General features: G+C 43.7%; 1 protein-coding gene across 2 annotated transcripts in view; it reads left to right on the forward strand.

Annotated features, from left to right (window-relative positions):
* LOC307264252 (triple functional domain protein) overlaps window positions 1–18008 on the forward strand; it is a 74545-nt gene that overhangs the window by 15036 nt on the left and 41501 nt on the right. For both annotated transcript variants that reach the window (XM_080045596.1, XM_080045597.1), the window contains exons 2-4: window positions 1497–1547; window positions 14598–14672; window positions 16774–16888. In XM_080045596.1, coding sequence (XP_079901722.1) covers window positions 1497–1547; window positions 14598–14672; window positions 16774–16888 — 241 coding nt within the window. The remainder of the gene's footprint in view (window positions 1–1496; window positions 1548–14597; window positions 14673–16773; window positions 16889–18008) is intronic.

The raw sequence follows: 18008 nt of genomic DNA on the forward strand, positions 1-18008 counted from the left end.
GTGTACTGTTAACTACATGTTGTGTAGGCATACAATATTATAGTTTTTAGTGCATATTGTTAGATGCCTTAATGCAGCCCTCTGTATTGTTAAACAGGAAGGAGTAACCCTGAGTCAGACCAGTGTGTCACTGAGTCAGCCATTGGAGCGTCCAGCCTGTTTACATGTTGACAGCAGCACATGACACTGACTGTATCTTCCCCTCAGTGGCAGCAGCATGTAGCAGCCTCTCACACTCACAGGCTATAGGCCAGATCAATGGGCTGATTGTTGTTGACTGAGAAACCAGTGAGCCTCGGTCATGGGGTATAGGGTGATGAGAAGATGACTTCTGCATGTACTAGTGCAGTGTAAGCAGAACATGCTGTTCAAGAACATGGGAACATTGCCGTATTAGTGATACCTTGCTTGGTATAATGAGTCTAAATGAAGGATCCCATGGTTGAGACAACCTCACACTAAGTGGCATTGGGTTAGCTCAGCTGATGTTTCTGAAAATCAAGACTTTGTATCTTTTGAATCCCAATGTTTCTTTTGACAAGGACACTGTTTGTTTTTGGCTGATCAAGCTAATGTTGTTAGCCCAGAGTTTTTCTACAGCCTAATGTAACCAACTAATTCTGAAAGCCTCAGCTCTGTTTCTGCTGGTCAAGCAGCACCCTACCTTACTTCTAGCCGTTAAAGCAGCTGTCTTCTATATCCAACATATTAGATCAACAGAAAACACTTCCTGGCTGTGCAATTTACATCTTATTTAGCCAAAACCTCACCGATGGCAACGTCAACCTGACGGTTGGTCCTTTTAGTGTGGACTGGAGTTAAATATCTCAACGACTATTGGATGGATTGCCATGAAATTAAGTAAAAACATTCACCTCCCCTCAGGATCGGACCATAGTGACTTTTATGATACCACTGACTTTTTATCTCGTACCATCATCAGTCCAATATTTGAATTAGTTCATTACTTTGGTTTGTGACCAAATTCCTGCAAAACAAAACACATTCCTCCGGTGAGCCTCAGCTCTTATTTATGTTCAGTGCAAATTATCAAATGCTAGCATGCTAACTTGCTCAACTAGTTTTGACCACCTGGGTAAACCTTAATTGGGCCATAGACAACATGTTAGCATTGTTGTTGTGGGCCATACTTCAAAGCACCTGTGTGTCCTAAGAACAGCCTCTACAGAGGTGCAAGCAGGGCTGTAGGCTCTTAATCATGTTTTCTACTGTATTTTGATCATGTCATATTGGAAGCTTTACTCCAATTTGTATGCTAAGTAGATAGACTGGTGCAAAGTAACCCATATAATTGAACAGCATTGTTCTAAAAAACATGTAAAAAGCCGAAATATCATTTTTGGCGCGTTGTATTTTTGGTATTCATCCCACACTCCATTGTTTACTTTGCTGTTGTGCACAATTTGATTCGGAAGATGATATTTGTCTGGTGGTAACTGTTAATATAATTGTGTTTTATGTGTGTGTCCCTACAGATGGATCCCTCCCTAAAGAGCCAAAAGGAGATGTATCCAGTCAGATAGCAGGTAAAACAAAGTGACCCAATCACACTACACGCTGTTTTCCATCCTCCTTGCAATGTCTTTTTTTGTTGTTGGAAAAGGAGTGTGTGTTCTTTGTCAGTGGAAATTACATTGTGTCTGTCACACACACACACACACACACACACACACACACACACACACACACACACACACACACACACACACTCTCTCACTCTCTCTCCCACGTAGACACACGCAAAATTAATATTTCAGTGTTCCCAGAGTGACAAAGACGGGTCACTGTCACAATAATGTCTCACATCACATACCACGTTCCCCAGCCGGTGATTGGCTACCTGTGTCTAGCGCCCATCTCCGTAGCGACAGCAGGCTCTCCGTGATGAGTGGAGATGGACGATGTCTGTAGCTTTCATTTTCTCTGTTTTTTTTTCCTCCAGCTATTTGTCCTCTATCATTTGATTTTAGATTTGATATTTCCGGTGGCTTCTGTTGTCCCCTGCATTGAGATTTATTATTTATGTATCTTTACCCAATTTGCCATTCCCTCAGCCATAAATGGGATTTTTTTTGTCAGTCAAACCTAATATTCCTGTTTTTTAAGTAAAAAAAAGTGTGTCATGAATCAGGATGGCGTGTTGCTTCATGGAACAAGGCTGATTTCTGCTCATCAGGTGCAGTGTGTCAAGGGAATTGGAGTTTTTTAGAACAGACTTGGGAGAAATGGAAAATAATAATTGTGTCTTAATTAGTGTATAATCACTATAAAATGAAAGTTGTTTAATTTTATTACATTTTCAGAACGGAAAGGGTAGACAAAGTGTTGCAATCTAGAACATTGACCTCTAAATGACGGAAACTTATAGAAAAATATTATTACCCATACACACTGAACCTTTTTAATGTTTCTTGGGCTTATATTCCTAGCACGAAAAGTAAACACAAATGCTCGACTTTCAGTATATTTGGTCCAAAAACTATCAGCAGTATCGTCCTTGAAAAAGTCTCAAACCCTAGATCTAAAGGAGGACAGTGAGTTGGCAGGTTGCTGCTAATGCCCGGGGGCCCTGATGGAGACAGGCAGCTCCAGCACCCGCAGAAAGAAAGGCGACGGAAACGACACAACTGCAATTATACGTAGACAATGCTTGGCTTCATTGCCAGTGTTTTGGCCTGTCTGTGGAAGCACTGTGAGGGCAGTGTTTGTCTTAAGCTGTGCTGGTGCTTGCCAAGTTGCCAGTTATCACTTCCTGGTACAGTGTGTGTGGGGGGTTGTGGGGGGGATTAGGCCCTGTCCATCAGCTGGCCTGGCCTCCTCAGCCACTGGTCTGACTGGGTGGCTGTCTGAAGAGTGTAGGGTAGAGGGGGGCCCAGCAGTGCTGTTATGTAATAATGTTAATGCCTTTGGACCTTGACAGATGTGTTGAAGAGTGCTTTGCAAGTTAGCGAGTGTTGTGTGCTTGTGCATTTCAATCACTGTGTCTCGTTGTACTTTTTTCCCCTCCTGTCTGTCTCTCTGGTAGACCGGCCATAATGTACAACAACAATGCATTTGAACTGAATCTGTTTAATTCTTCAGTAATCTATTGCATTATGCAAGCTGGAATCTAGTATCATAGTCGCCTCTAGATGGCGTATTGGTTCAGACTGGAATAGCTTCTGCTGGAGCATAAAAAGGTTTGCAGCAGACAGGGCTGCAACTGGCTGTTGATGGTGAGGTACAGCGGGAGTCAACAGCTGAAAACAAGACGGTGTCAAACAAACTGTTTACTGCGTGTTGTGCTGAATATGGGTCGGTGACAGGAGGGAAGTGAAACTGAAGGAATGGAGTGATGATGACTATCATAGCAGTATAGATTTTTTTCTATATAAAGCTGTTGCCAGCGGTGCTTTTCTATGTCTCGTCACGGTTTGTCAGAATGAGATCAGGTGGCATTCAAAGACCCGGACGAATGAACTCTTGGCACCAGTAACAAGCCATCTTTTCTCTCTGTTCTCTTTCTCAGTCTTTCTCTCCCTCCCTCCCTCCCTCTCCCCTCCTCCCCTGCTGTGCTTGGGTCGCTGGGGTAACCCTGGCCTGTTTCTCGCTCCTCGGTTAGCCTACCCTGCTATTAGAGGTCTGGTCGGATGGAGAGAAGCAGAAAGAGGCGGAGGTGAAGGAAAGATGGTGAGCTCTCTCTCTCCCTCTCCCTCCAAGGCCAAAACTTGATATTTGGGGACAAAAAGAGGAAAATTGGGGCAGGACAGTTTGGACTGGAAACAAAACACCCAGGCTGTGCTGGTTTATCGCTTACGCTGTCCGCTCGCTGCTTCTAGATAATTATACCCTGTTTGCATCGACGGGGCCAGATTTTAAAATGCAGCATTCTACACAAATATCTCTGACAAAAATGGCACCTTCTAGTCCACACTGTCTCTATTGCATCAGACCAAAGAAATCATTCCAGTGGAGCCGAGGAGCATTTTGGTCAACCGGTTTATGGGGCCGGGGACAGTCAAGCACGTGTTGCGCAATCACCAGATAAAACAATAGGCCGAAATCCCCCCCCCTCCCACCCCCGTTCTTTCCTGTCAACTAGTTACCCTCTGGTTCGTGTGCCCACAGTGGTGTAGCCCGTGCCAGCTGTACCCCCACAGTAGGTGCATTGTTATAAGTAGGCACAGCTGTGTCTGATCACAAGAGCCAATCGGTTCCGCCCTCTCTTGTTTCATCACTTGTCAAGTTTAGGACAACAGCCTCCGGTGCAGCAGCCAATCAAATCCGTCGGACTAGGGCCGAGAGGCGGGCCGACAGCTGCCAGTTAGAAGTGAAGTCAATGGCATACAAGACTGGAAGAGCTGATTAAGGCTGTGTTGCTGTGGATAAAAACACAAAGCACACAAAGACAATTGTAGTTGAGAGGCAGAGGGGAAGAGGTGGAGGGAGGGTTAATGATATGAAGATGAAGGAGAAGAGTGGAGAAAAAGTGACAGAGATGACAACACTGTCAAGAGAGTAAGAAGGGAATGCAAAGAGATGAAATGTCTCTTTCCTCATCTGTGTCTGCGCCTCTGTGTCAGACACATATCCACATTTATCTGTCATTCTCAGATCATTTCTATCTAATGGGGTTGTAGCCTGTTTAACAAAGAGTAGCATCGCCTAGGATCTCTGAAAAATCAGCAATGACTGGAAAATGACATACTGTTCTCCCAGAGTGTGCTCAACATGACACATATTTAGACAGTGGTACCACATGTATTTGTATCTAGTAAAGCCCACCCCATGACCATTTGTGCCAAAGTCCTCCACTGGAAAGAGGTGGTCCTATCGTGGATGGCGTAGCAACGAAATCTAAGCAACTGTTCAGCTTTGGATTTTGCTGCAGTAAGATGGATTCTTCTCAGCATTTAAAGGGTTTGGATAGCGCTTATTTATTTTCCCGGTTCCCAAGAGGAACTGGTTACACTATGTGTTCAGCATATGCCACAAACGTGAGCTTGTCTAGCTAACCAGCTTACTTCCTACTGTAGTAACTCCACATTAATCCAAGTTAATTGTTGTTAATCCGACAAAGAGTGCCAGGTTACGTTAGCTGCTCTGTCCTGTTCCATTGGATTTGGGAAAGTTGTTAGTGTTCAGCCCAACACCTGATAGCTTTATGTTTGCAAAACACAACGGTTAGTGCTTATCACTTGTAAGGTTTAATTTGACACGCAAAGTTTAAAGAGATGAACAATGAAGCATAAATCTAATCTGTCTAGGATTTCCAAGTATGTAATATAACAAGCTAAAGTTTTTGTTAGAATTTAATAACACTTTTTCTTCGTATCAAAATACACAGATGAGGCCTTTTCTTTAACAGCATTTGTTCTGCATGGATAAACAACTGGTAAGGATGTTGACTTTGTGTCGACTTTATGCAAGCTTTGGTTTTATGGCAAAATAATGTACTGCATGTAGCCAATACGTATGCATATTTAAGGCTGCTTCACCAAGTTCTCAGTTTAAAAAAATTAGTCAGCAGGAAATATTAAAAAGCCAAACAGAGACAGTGTGGTTTAAAGCACAACATGAAGCTAATGTTGGTTTAATCAGCTAACTAGCTGCAGCTGATCAAATTTGCCAGAGGCAATGCTAATTTCATACAGCAGGCAAGAACTGAGCAGCCTGCTTGGGTGTCCCTCTGTCTGAAATCATTTACATTTCTAGACTACTGAATGGTAAATCTGTTATCACTGTATTCTGCACATGTGCTGTGAGAGAACAGGACGTTTGATAGGCATGACAACAGATACCAAGGGGGCGGGGCTTAATGACAAATCCATTGCGCCAATGTCAGATTTTCACAAGATAAAAATATATATTTAATTTTGAACATATTAGGGCTGCAACTAACGATTATTTTGATAATCGATTAATCTGTCGATTATTTTCTTGATTAATCGATTATTAATCGATTAGTGTTTTTGTCCGTAAAATGTCAGAAAATGGTCTAATGGTGAAAAATGTTAATACATTTTCCAAAGCCCATGTTGACGTCCTCAAATGTATTGTTATGTCCAAAACACACAGATATTTCAGTTTACTGTCATAATAGGATTAAAGAAATCAGAAAATATTCACATTTGTTGAGCTGAAATCAGAGAATTTGGAAATTTTTTATTAAAAACTTACTCTAAACGATTAATCGATTATCAAAATAGTTGGCGATTATTTTAGTAATCGATTAATAATCGATTCGTCGATTAATCGTTGCAGCTCTAGAACATATTATAGTGTATAAGTTTTAAACAGGTTGTGAACTACAACATTCGCTCATGTAGATGTCGCAGTACGGTCCTCTTCAGTACGGAAATTGTCCGACTCAAGTTGTCCGCTGAATTATTAACATAATGCGATGTGATGTCTTAAAGCGGCTACGAGTAACATTTAAATATCTTTTAAACAGCCTCATGTTTCCTCTAATAATCATAAATTACCTTTAACAGCAAACGAGACCATCAGTGCAAAGAAAGACGTTTTTATATAGTTTGTATTGCTGCATTTGATCTGGTCGTACACCCAGTCCGATTTTCGGTTCACGCGTGCATGCTCTATGGTCACATATCCGTATTGGTCATAGATTTCAGTGTGGCGCAGGAACGTGAATTGAGAAGCCTATCCCTCCTGGTGAGGGAAGGGGAGCGGGAGCCTTGTTTGAGACAGTTGTTTGTCGTCATAATGACTGATAACGGGGCTGAACCATAAAAGAAAAAAAAGAAAATGCAATGAAGAAAAGCAAAAAGGGAGAGTGATAGTCGGGCGGGAGGGCGTTGCCAAGCAACGTATACACAATTTCACGCAGCGAAACTAGACTGCAGTGTTTACTCCTAAATGAATGAGCGGTAGCCTACTAAAACAAAGTTTACTTTGCCTCACCAGCATCATCAGATGACCATTATTCATCGGAAATAGTCATTATTTACAACATAAACACATTACCTCATCGTGATCCATACTAACTGCCATCTCTCGTTCATTCGCTTTGTGTGAGGACACGGGGACTCGTTCAGCTCCGTGAGAGGTGACAATGCATCAACTCATTGCAATCAGGTGTGTTTAGCACTTACTGGCATTAGTTGATGCTGTGTCACCCATAGACTCACGGAGCCGAAAAGAGTCCGGTGCCCTCACACTTTCAACACACGGACACGCACCATATTGCTTCCTGATTATTTGAATCTTGCGCTCCCTGCACGAGCTACAAAACAGCTTCACGACAGCTGGCGTCGTAATAATACTACCGCTTTTGTTCAAAGGTGTCGCCAACGTGCCGACTTACTCGTAGTAGCTTTAAGACAACCCAAATAGTACACAGCAACCTGTCATTCAGGTCTGTTTTTTAAATTTGCAATATTGATGAATCGTGATGTATCATACCGTGACCCATATATCGTGATACATATCGTATTGTGAAGTCCTTGCCAATACTCAGTCATATTTAAGACTATGAAAAAAAAATATCAATATTAAGTGTCAAAATCAGATGGATTCCGTTTAAGAGGGTCAACATTCATGAATACAATCAGTGCAGTGACTTCAAACTTCCCTGGCCGCCGGTATCTTCCTTCTTCCTCAGCGGGCTTTCTAAGAGCAGGATGTAGGTCAGGGCTCCAGTTCACGGACGCCCTATTCCTGTCCGCTCCCTTCAGCCTCAAGGAATTCCTGCCATTCCCACACATCCCTCAGCAGGGAATCTCTGGCACGCTGAGAATGTGGGAAGTCCGCAATTATTCATCGATGCAGACACATGTGCGCGGTGTTGGTTTCTCCTGACCCGTAACAGCTGGTTTTTAAAATGATGCGTCCAAGTCAGCTGCCGGGGGGAGCCATTATGAGATTTAGCGTGTAACTGCTCTTTAATCAGATAGGGAAGATGCCACGACTGTGTGTGTGTGTGTGTGTGTGCCCTCTGCTTGTGGTATGTATTCAACTTTTCCCCTCCCTTCTTGGACTGACCGTATCACCCGTCCCATCTGTCCATGTCCAGGCAGCTGTTGCATTCTCTTTCTGCCTTTTTTTTTCTTTTACGCAGAAACTCACACACCCCTCCCTAAGCTATTTGTCGCAATTTTTTGGGGGCAGGCTTGTAGTGGTCTTGTGTAGAGCACACTGCTTTGTTGTATCAGCCAGCTTAATGCCCACTTGACCTCTCAGAGGCCCCTACAAGTCTCAAGCCCTTTGAGTGTTGACATATTCTAACACACACACACACACACACACACACACACACACACACACACACACACACACACACACCCACACTCGACCCAGTGAATGTCGTGACCTGGAAGTATGAAGTGACTGTGTTGGGCTTGTGTCCATACAGCCGAGGATGATGGACATTGGTGGCATTTCCCCTCTCGTCCCTTTGCCCTTTTCTATCTGAGGGGGTGTGTGTGTATGGCCGTATCAGTTTGCTGTAGCATTTCACCACCACCCGCTTCAACACAAGGCCAGCCACCCAGGAAATATTGGGACCAACTGTCGATTACGAAAGGTTGATCTTATTTTTCTCGCTGTATGGGGGATTACACAACCTTCCTGGAAAGTACCGTTCACCTAGGCTTTAGGACATTCTTCTTGGGGGATTTAAGGCATGGCACTGCTTTCACTGAATTCCTGCATTTAGACTTCACCGACAAGGTAATAACTTTCCCAGCTGTAGCTATAGTGGCTATTTGAATGTACATTAAATGAGGAATGTCATGAAAAAAACTACATATTCTGGTGTTTCCCACAGTTTGTCATTGTACTCCTCCACTGTCAGGGAGGCTAAACATTGACTAAGGTATTTGCTTTTCTTCTTCATGCATCATGGCCCTCAATGAATCCAAAACAGAGAGTTCCTTGGTAGACCTAATGTTACCTCTGTGGGCTGCCCTATTATTGTCAACCTGTGGGAAATGGAACTGTATTCTAAAGAGTGGAAGATATGGTGGCAAGAAGTTCTTTACTTCCATTGTTTGGTCATCATAACAGAAACTCTTCATTCAGGATTACAGCACCTACGAAAATTAAAACTAAAAAGTGTGCACCATGAACAAGTTATAACCTCTTAAAGGAGAAAGTAAGTGATATGGTCATGTTTAGCTAGCCAGTTAGCATTCCCCTCCCTCGTCCCTACGTCACCACCACATGAACGCGCAGCCGTCTTCGTCAGATAGTGCCGCGATGGACAGCAGCGAGACATCGTTCAGGGGCACAGGTACCCGCCTTCTTTATAGCGCTCTGTCTCCTGATTGGATAAAAACGAGCAGGATACTTGAAATTCTTTCTGGCAATTACTGCAAAGCTGAATGAATAGGAGACCTTATGAACTGCGCATAGTGTTTAAGTGATTGCTGTATGAATATAGAGTGATTTAACATGTATATTAACAAAATAAATCCCTTATTTCTCCTTTAATAATTAATTCACTAGAAGATAGGATAAGTTAATAAAGTTGTGACTATTAATGATGGGGTGAAAACTGTCTGCAATAATACAGATGTGGAAGCTTCCCACACACAGTGTAATGCTGTTGTCCTCTGAGTGGCTTCCACTGGAGTGACAGCAAGGAGGGGGGGAGACTGTCAAGTGTATGTGATGTTGTATCTCACCCTCTTCTGAGCGGTAAAGGGTTTCCCCGTCAATCTCTTGTCTCCCCCATGATGCTAAGCAGCTTCTCAGGGAGGGTAAATGCAGTGCAGGCATATTATAATTGAGGATTACCGTCAGGAACCTGCCTTTCCAAAAGACAGGCAGATTAGCTGCAGCTCACCTAATGCAACATGAGTCACAGACCGACTGTGTGTGCATCAATCTATCTAAACACAATTGGGCCGGTGTGTGCTCTGAAACAGACACCGATAGCTGCTGAATGGTGTTCCCGCTTGGAAATGTTTGCAGCAGCTTTTCCGTGTGGACGTGCAGACGACACCAAACTGTTCGGTTTTTTGGTTGTCTGCTGGATTGGAATATCTCCCCTCAGGAATCCCAGGAATAAGCCTCAGCTGCCGCGACTGTGCCCACAGCCGAGCGGCATCCCCTCAGCACACCAAGCCCGTCAAGTCTATCATTAGACCATGGTAGCAGCCGACGGCAGGCACAGCCAAATCCACACAGCAATTTTATGGATTTTTTTTTTAATACAGTTGGTGGAAGAATTGTCATCAAGCATGACATGCTGGGCAACCAATCACAAGTGGCGGTATGCCCAGACCTGCTCCGCCCTCATCCAGCTGACAGGTACAATTGTGGTTGGCAGTAATTATACCTCCCTCAGTCCCACCTGATGGAGTGAATTTAACTTTGTTTCTTTCTTTGTATTGCTTTAAATGAAATCCAAACAAACCAATAACAGGAAAGAGAATGGAAATGGAGGTCTGTCTGTCCACCTGTCATTACCCAACTGCTAGCCCTTTGCCTTCATATTCCTCACCCCTGCTCACTCTTTCACTTTCTCGCACACACACACACACAAACTGACACACACACTCTCTCTCTCTCCCCCCTCCCCCCTCCCACAGCATGACTCGTCTCATTTTATCACACATTTCTGTAGTTCCCCGTGTGTGTGTGTGTGTGTGTGTGTGTGTGTGTGTGTGTGTGTGTGTGTGTGTGTGTGTGTGTGTGTGTGTGTGTGTGTGTGTGTGTGTGTGTGTGTGTGTGTGTGTGTGTGTGTGTGTGTGTGTGTGTGTGTGTGTGTGTGTGTGTGTGTGTGTGTGTGTGTGTGTGTGTGTGTGTGTGTGTGTGTGTGTGTGTCAGAGTATGAGTGTGAGTGTGTGTGTGTGTGTGTGTGTGTCAGAGTATGAGTGTGTGTGTGTGTGTGTGTGTGTGTGTGTGTGTGTCAGAGTATGAGTGTGTGTGTCAGAGTATGAGTGTGTGACCTGGCCACTCTATATTTAGCTGGTGTGCCACTTTCTCCAGTCCCGGAGCACCGCAGCACACAGGGACATGATGTGTCTGTGCAGCTAAACTTACCTTTTGTGTTTTGGTCAAAAGAGAAAATCCACAAGTACTTTACTACTTACAAACCTGTTCAAATACAACCAGATATGCCATTTAGACGTAGAAAATGTTTCATGGGTTTTAGATGAACTAATCAGGTAATACTTTTCCTTTGTGATCCTTTGTGTGATGTACAGAGAGAGGTATCTTTCATAATCTTATTAAAGAGAAGGTGTTGTGTGTGTGTGTGCGTGCGTGTCTAGAGAATAGTGTGTACCTGGGCAGACGTTAATCCAATGACCGTTAAAATTTGACTGTACAGTAGTGGATTCACACAGAGCTACAAAGCACTGTCTGTAGGCTCTCCTTCCCTTCACACACACTCCCTCTCACACACATGCACACACACACACACACACACACACACACACACACACACACACACACACACACACACACACACACACACACACACACACACATAGAAGCTCTCTGCTCGTTGCCTCGTCATCGTTTGGTCTTTCATTGACCTTTGATTATCCAGCTACCCGATGGCAGCCAGCCAATCAGACAGCAAGCGAGCGGGAAACATCAAAGATTGTCTTTGCCTTAGACTAAGATGGATCACTCCATGGTGAAAAGGTGCTGACTTATGCATCCGGTAAATGTGCAGGTTAGGTCAGGATTGGTTGCTTTCCACTGGAGTTTATGTTACTGAATTGAATATTTCTTGAGCTAAAAAATTTCTGTTGAACTTTCCAATTATATTTTTTTCAATCAAAACTGCCAAAATTGAACTGGCTGCAGCTTTGCAAACTTTAGTATCGACTGCATTTCTTTGTTTTTAAATTACTGTTTAAAAGAAAGCAATTTGAAGATGTTATTATTGGTAAATTGGTGTGTTTCACTTTTTCTGGACATTATATCAATTAATGGTCCAGCAAAATATATGTTTTTATTATTCATTTATTTATTAAAAATAATAAGTGATAGCTTAATTTACCACCCATGCTCCTTCCATAGAGAGATTTGGTCTGTGTGTGGCTCCCACAAATGGAAGCAGAAAAAAGGAGCCCTCTGTCTGCATCCGCCTCCTCTCATGCATCGTCTGTAAAGAACTACAAGCTCAGTCTCTACAGGAGCGCAGTGGGAAATGTAGTTAATCATGCTAATTTGTGTGTTTTTTTTGGTGGCACCCCGAGGGAAGACGGGCGACAAATGAGAGGAGGGAAGACGAGTAAAAAAAAAATAGAGAAGTCCTGATTTGCATCCATCTCCTGCGGTGGCACGAAAGGAATTAGCATCTAATTAGCATACAGTCATAAATACGAGACTGGAGTACAATACACTACGAGTGGCCGAGAGCGCAGAGTAGTGTGTGTGTGTGTGCATCATAACAACAACAGTAGAACTCTTCACCACTAGAGAGACGGCATTTCTTTCTCACTTCCTTTTTATGTGTATTCTATTTCTGTTGTCTGTCTACCTTTTTTAAAGCCCTCACATACACCACATATGTTTACGCAATGTACCTCAGAGAGAAAGTTATACATTAAACGATACATTTTTCGATGTATTGTAAAGCCGTAAATCATGCCAAAAATGTCTCTCCTTGCAGACCTACATACTAACCTCTGAAAGAAAACAGAGTAAGAATTTTGAGAAAGTGAGAGGGAGAAAAAAACACACAGAATGTCAAGAAGGACAAGGAAAAGAGACACTTATAATGACCCTCATAATGGATAATATGACTTGTCTGGGTCATCACTCACACAAGTCCAGACCTCTATTCAGCCTGAAGGACAAAATATGGGCCCATTCTGTATTGTGTGTGTGTGCGCGACTGTGTGTGTGTGTATTGAAGTTGAGATATGAGCTTTTATCACTTAGGGGAATATCGCATGTCTATACATAGGAGTTGTTTGAACAGGTCTTCACTTATTGAACGTCTCCTGACAGCCATCCATTGACTTGTGACAGAACATTAGCAGCACAGCAGGGGAAGATCTTTGGCACCGACACGCCCAAGAGATCCGAGCCTGACGTTTATGGGGATGTCAAATTTAATAGTTCAGGTTATTGCCGTGGGGGTGTTTTTCACATTACTTTTCATGCTAAAGTAACCATCCTCTTCTCCCTCCATTTATTCCATTCAAACCAGAATGTTAAACGCATCATTCCTCGTGCGTCGTGCCAGGGAATAGAATTGCTTCTCCCCCCCCCCCCTAAGAAAAAGCCACAGTTAATAGAGCCAGTGTTGAGAAAATCTCCAAAAGTTATGAAGCCGCTAAAAGGCTCTGCTCAGCCACTATAGTGTGATTCATCATCCACCGAACACTAGCAAGTACTAGCAGACATTTATTTATAGGAGAATGTCAAAGAATAGTAGTCTATGTGAGAGAAGGCAAACAGAGTTGAAGTGGGTAAAGTATAATAAGATTTTTTTTTGTTCCCCCTGATGACAGCGTGTTGGCCTTCTCCAATAGTGACATTAAGAAAAATCTCCTGACTGCGGTTTAATACAGAAGGTGGAGGGAACATTTTGAAAGCCGATCTGTCTGTATTTTTTTTTTATTCATTGAAAAACACGCAGTCCGTGAACGCTGCCCAGGATTTATAAGCTTCAAATGAGTTGTAAAAATGGGGGGTAATTGGGGTGATAATCTTTAGGCATGGCTCTGTGGATGACATTTTAGATTGCTGCTAAATAAATCCACCACCACCAGAGACTGACATATCTCAACAGCTATTGGACGGATTGCCCTGTAATTTTGTACAGACCATTGGCCTCTTAAAGGTGGAGTCAGCCATTCTGGAGAATGCTTGTTGTCAACATCACTGATAATATCTCATCATGATCTGCTTCGTGTCCATACTGTGTGTGTGTGTGCGCTGAAATCAAATCTGCCATTAATACGCAGCCCAGGGTCTGTAAATATGCACCCAATCAAAGGGGCCCATCGTAGCTAGCAACATGCCTGTTTTTTTTTAACACATTTTCCCCCCACAGCTCTCACACAGTACAGAAAAGTATCAGATCGTATGCAGATGTTCACTGATTTTGACCAAAAGTTATTTTGACAACAAGCGTTCTACGGAATGGCTGACTCCACCTTCTAATATATCCGCAGTATTTTAATGGTGCTATGCTTTATCTCTGGTTGAGTGGAGCTGAAGTGGCCCATGGGTTTAGTGTTTCTTTACCCTGTTTCACCTCTGTTACAGCCAGTGCTACAACTGCTCTTTGTTTCCCCGTGAACTCCCCCTCCGCTTGGCCTCACTTTGTCTCGCCACTACTACTGTTTCTCCGACCACAGCCTCCGGGCTTGGTCTTGGTATGTGTGTGTGTGTGTGTGTGTGTGTGTGTGTGTGTGTGTATGTATGTGTGTGTGTTTGGTTTGTGTGAGGGAATTTTACTGACTTTTTCCCTCATCATGATACAAGCAATCCGAAAAACGGGACTAAATCCCCAGTGTTTAAAAGCAGCAGATCTCCAGATTAGAAGGGGGGGGGGTTCTGCTCTGTCCCAAATGATCTACCCTTGAGGAAAATGAAAAAGACATGGCTGTTTTAATACCACTATTCAAACTTCATTATTTTTCTCTTCCCACTCTGTCCAGGTTTCCGGAGAAATGAGGAGATGAGAGCAATGGAGGTTCTACCCATCCTTAAAGAAAAAGTTGCCTTTTTGTCAGGTAAGAGTGTGTGTCTCTGTCTCTCTCTCTTTCTCTCTCTCTCTCTGTCTCTCTCTCTCTCCTTCTCTGGTCTCACACCAACCTCCACCGTCCCATCATAGTAGACAAGGCTAATGAAACATGAAGTAGAGTCCTTGGTTAGCTCGACAGCTCACAGGTTCACAGTACACACACTGCCTCTGTCTCCAGCTCTCCCTCTTCTGACAGACAGACACACACACACACATGCACTTGTAACGTGTGGACATAAAAACATGCCATGCACTCGGCCTGTAAAAACTCACGGGTTCAGACACTTAACCCCTTGGCCCTTCTTCACACATATACATGCACACACACACAGTACACACAGACATCCATTGTTTTGTCAGTATCAGCAGGACTTGTAGAGAGTAAAGAGCAACAACTGTGTGGTTGCCCCCTCCAAGGGTAGCATAGCCATTACTGACACAGGCGCACAGACAGACAGACAGACAGACAGACAGACAGACAGACAGACAGACAGACAGACAGACAGACAGACAGACAGACAGACAGACAGACAGACAGACAGACAGACAGACACTCACACACTCACACACTCACACACTCACACACTCACACACTCACACACTCACACACTCACAAGTCTTGCCAGGCAAAACACACAGGAGGTCGAGCTGGAGATGAGGACTGCCAGGAAACATCCAGCATGATTATTTGTACAACTGACAAAAACACTTTTCAACTTGTGCGTGTGTGACAGGGAGTGTGTATTACCATCGCATGTATCTATGTGCGTGCACGTTTCAATGAAGCACTCGTATGATAGATCTCAGCAGTATCAAATGGAACAACAAGAGTGACATGTATGTTGGTGTGTGCATGCACGTGTGCCCACTCCCCGTATGTTGTGCTCAGCAAAGGTCACAGGGGCTGACACACAACCATCAGGACGGTGACTCAGACAAAACACACTGAAATTGAGAGAGACAGGGAGAAACAGGGCGGTGTTGCCATGGAGATGACTTACTCTCCGCTAGCGCATCCCATAGTAGTAGGACGCTTGCAGGGTAATTGGCTTTGAACTGAGGGAGGGAGGGCTGGTGAAAAGGAGGGTAAATGAGCTAAGCCTATTATCCCAAATCTGGCCCCCTTTATAAATGGGCCATGTTTCGCCCCGACTCATGTACTGTTTTGCCCGCTTGCCACGTGCTTGTTGATTTTTATTTATTTATTTTCTTCTTCCTCCGAGCAGCCGGGGTCGAGCCTGCAGGCGCACAGCAACCCCGGCAGAACAACGCTCACTAATTTGTGGGCCGAGTGCAGTCAGCCTGTGTTTACATGTACAGCCTCTGTGCCTCTGCAACAGTTCAGGAACCAGAAGCAAAATAGTATTATAATTATTATACGGTAGCAGATCCTCATAATTAAGGCTTCCTGACGTTGTACTGTAAACAGCAAACGTAACCCAACTACCAATTACATGATGATGATATTCAAAAGGTTGGATTCTGCCTCGGAGGCTTTTGAAGGCAGAAATAATAAACAGATATGGAAACATTTCCCATGCTGTATGGATACTGTGGGGAATACAGAAACCATGCATTGAGCTGGCATGTGCTTGAAGGAAGTCAATTATTTTATGATTTGATTTATATAGATACATTTTAGCAATGCAAGCACCATAGCACTAGGGATGACGTGAGCGCAGGTCCTACTGCCAATTTGCATGAATCAAAACCTCTTGATTACTGATGGGTAGCATTTGGATTTTAATGCTACTGACATCAATACTAGTTGATACAGATATGTTTCAATACTCTTACTGATTGTACTTTGATTAATTTGATGCTTAAAAAAAGAACATGACATTTATTTGCTAAAGCTTTTCGCTGCACTTCATGAAATAGTCATAACAGTTCAAGTGTGACTGCCCACATTATTTCCGTACAAACATTCACTTTAGCAACTGGTGGTACTAATTAAGTATCACCAGTTTCTGTGTTACTATTTCTTAATTTGCCTTGTATGGTAACAATGTTTTTAGCATAGAAAATGGTCATTCCTATATACATATCTGTCTCTCTCTTCATTAAATTTTTTTCTGCGTGATTTTAAGGTGGCAGAGACAGACGCGGCGGTCCGGTCTTAACGTTTCCATCACGCAGCAACCACGACAGAATACGAACCGACGACCTGAGGAGACTCATCGCCTACCTCGCAGGCATCCCCAGGTTACACATTTATTACATTTGTTCTATGGTGTGTGTGTGTGTGTGTGTGGGTGCGCGAGTACAGTGTGTGTGTGTCGCGTGTGTGTGTTAATTTAAAGCGAGGACGTAGCAATTTCTCAGAATGAAGCGAACCGCCCCGAGCAAGTGCCCGAAGCTCTGCGAGGCAACATGTGAGAGGAGCATGTGAGGGAGAGAAATAATTCAAGGACCAGCTCGCTAGCTTACTGTAGCTTCTTCACTGCCAAAGATCTGTTCTAGAGACATACTGAGATGCTGAGGCTAAAAGGGACTAAGACAGACGGAGAGAGAGAGAGCAATGTATATCAGGAAACACAAATGATGGAGGTAGCGAGGGATCAACAGAAAGGAGAGAGAGAGAGAGGACGAGTACGGGAGGGGGGGGGGATTAAATCTGACTGAGACCGAGAGCGCATGTGTGAGGAGGTGTGTATGTGTGAGGGAGAGCGAGGGAGGGAGCGCGCGGCTGTGTGTGTGAAAGCAAAACAAAGTGTCGCAGTAGCCGAGGCAGTGCAGCAGCAGCAGCAGGAGTAGTTAGTGTGTGGACGAGTAGCTCCTCGCCTCGCAGGTAACACAGCTCTCCTCCTCCTCTCCATCCCTCCGTTTACGTCTCTGTCTCTTTAAACGTCTCATCACTCCATCCGTCTCTTAATCCGTCCATCCCTTTCTCTCCCTCTGCTCTCATCTTCATTTTAGGTCGCCACATTTTGCGACTAAATTCGCTTAAAAAGTTTGTCTTTGTGACTCTTTAAAGGCATTCCTAACCGTGCTGTGCTCACGTCATGTTTTGCACATCGTTGTAATCCCGCGACCGTGTGGTGTTTTGGTGTCCAAAGGTGTTCTATTTTGGGAAAGGCAACATCTGCACACTGGCAGTCTACTGACAGGCTGTTACAGAGAGTATAGGCAGAGGTTTGTAGAGGTATTTAGAGGTGTTATTATAGAGGGATATTAAAATATAATTCATGTTGAGACAGTATAGAAATCAAAGGAGAGGCTAGGGGGATGTTTACTAAATGTAATCGATTACCAAAAGGAAAAGAAGCAGTCCAGGTTTTCTTCAATTTTTTTTCAGAAGTGTTAGAATGATAGATGCCAAATG

The sequence above is a fragment of the Ammodytes marinus genome (assembly GCF_949987685.1).
Source record: "Ammodytes marinus genome assembly, chromosome: 17".
Lineage (NCBI taxonomy): Eukaryota > Metazoa > Chordata > Actinopteri > Uranoscopiformes > Ammodytidae > Ammodytes > Ammodytes marinus.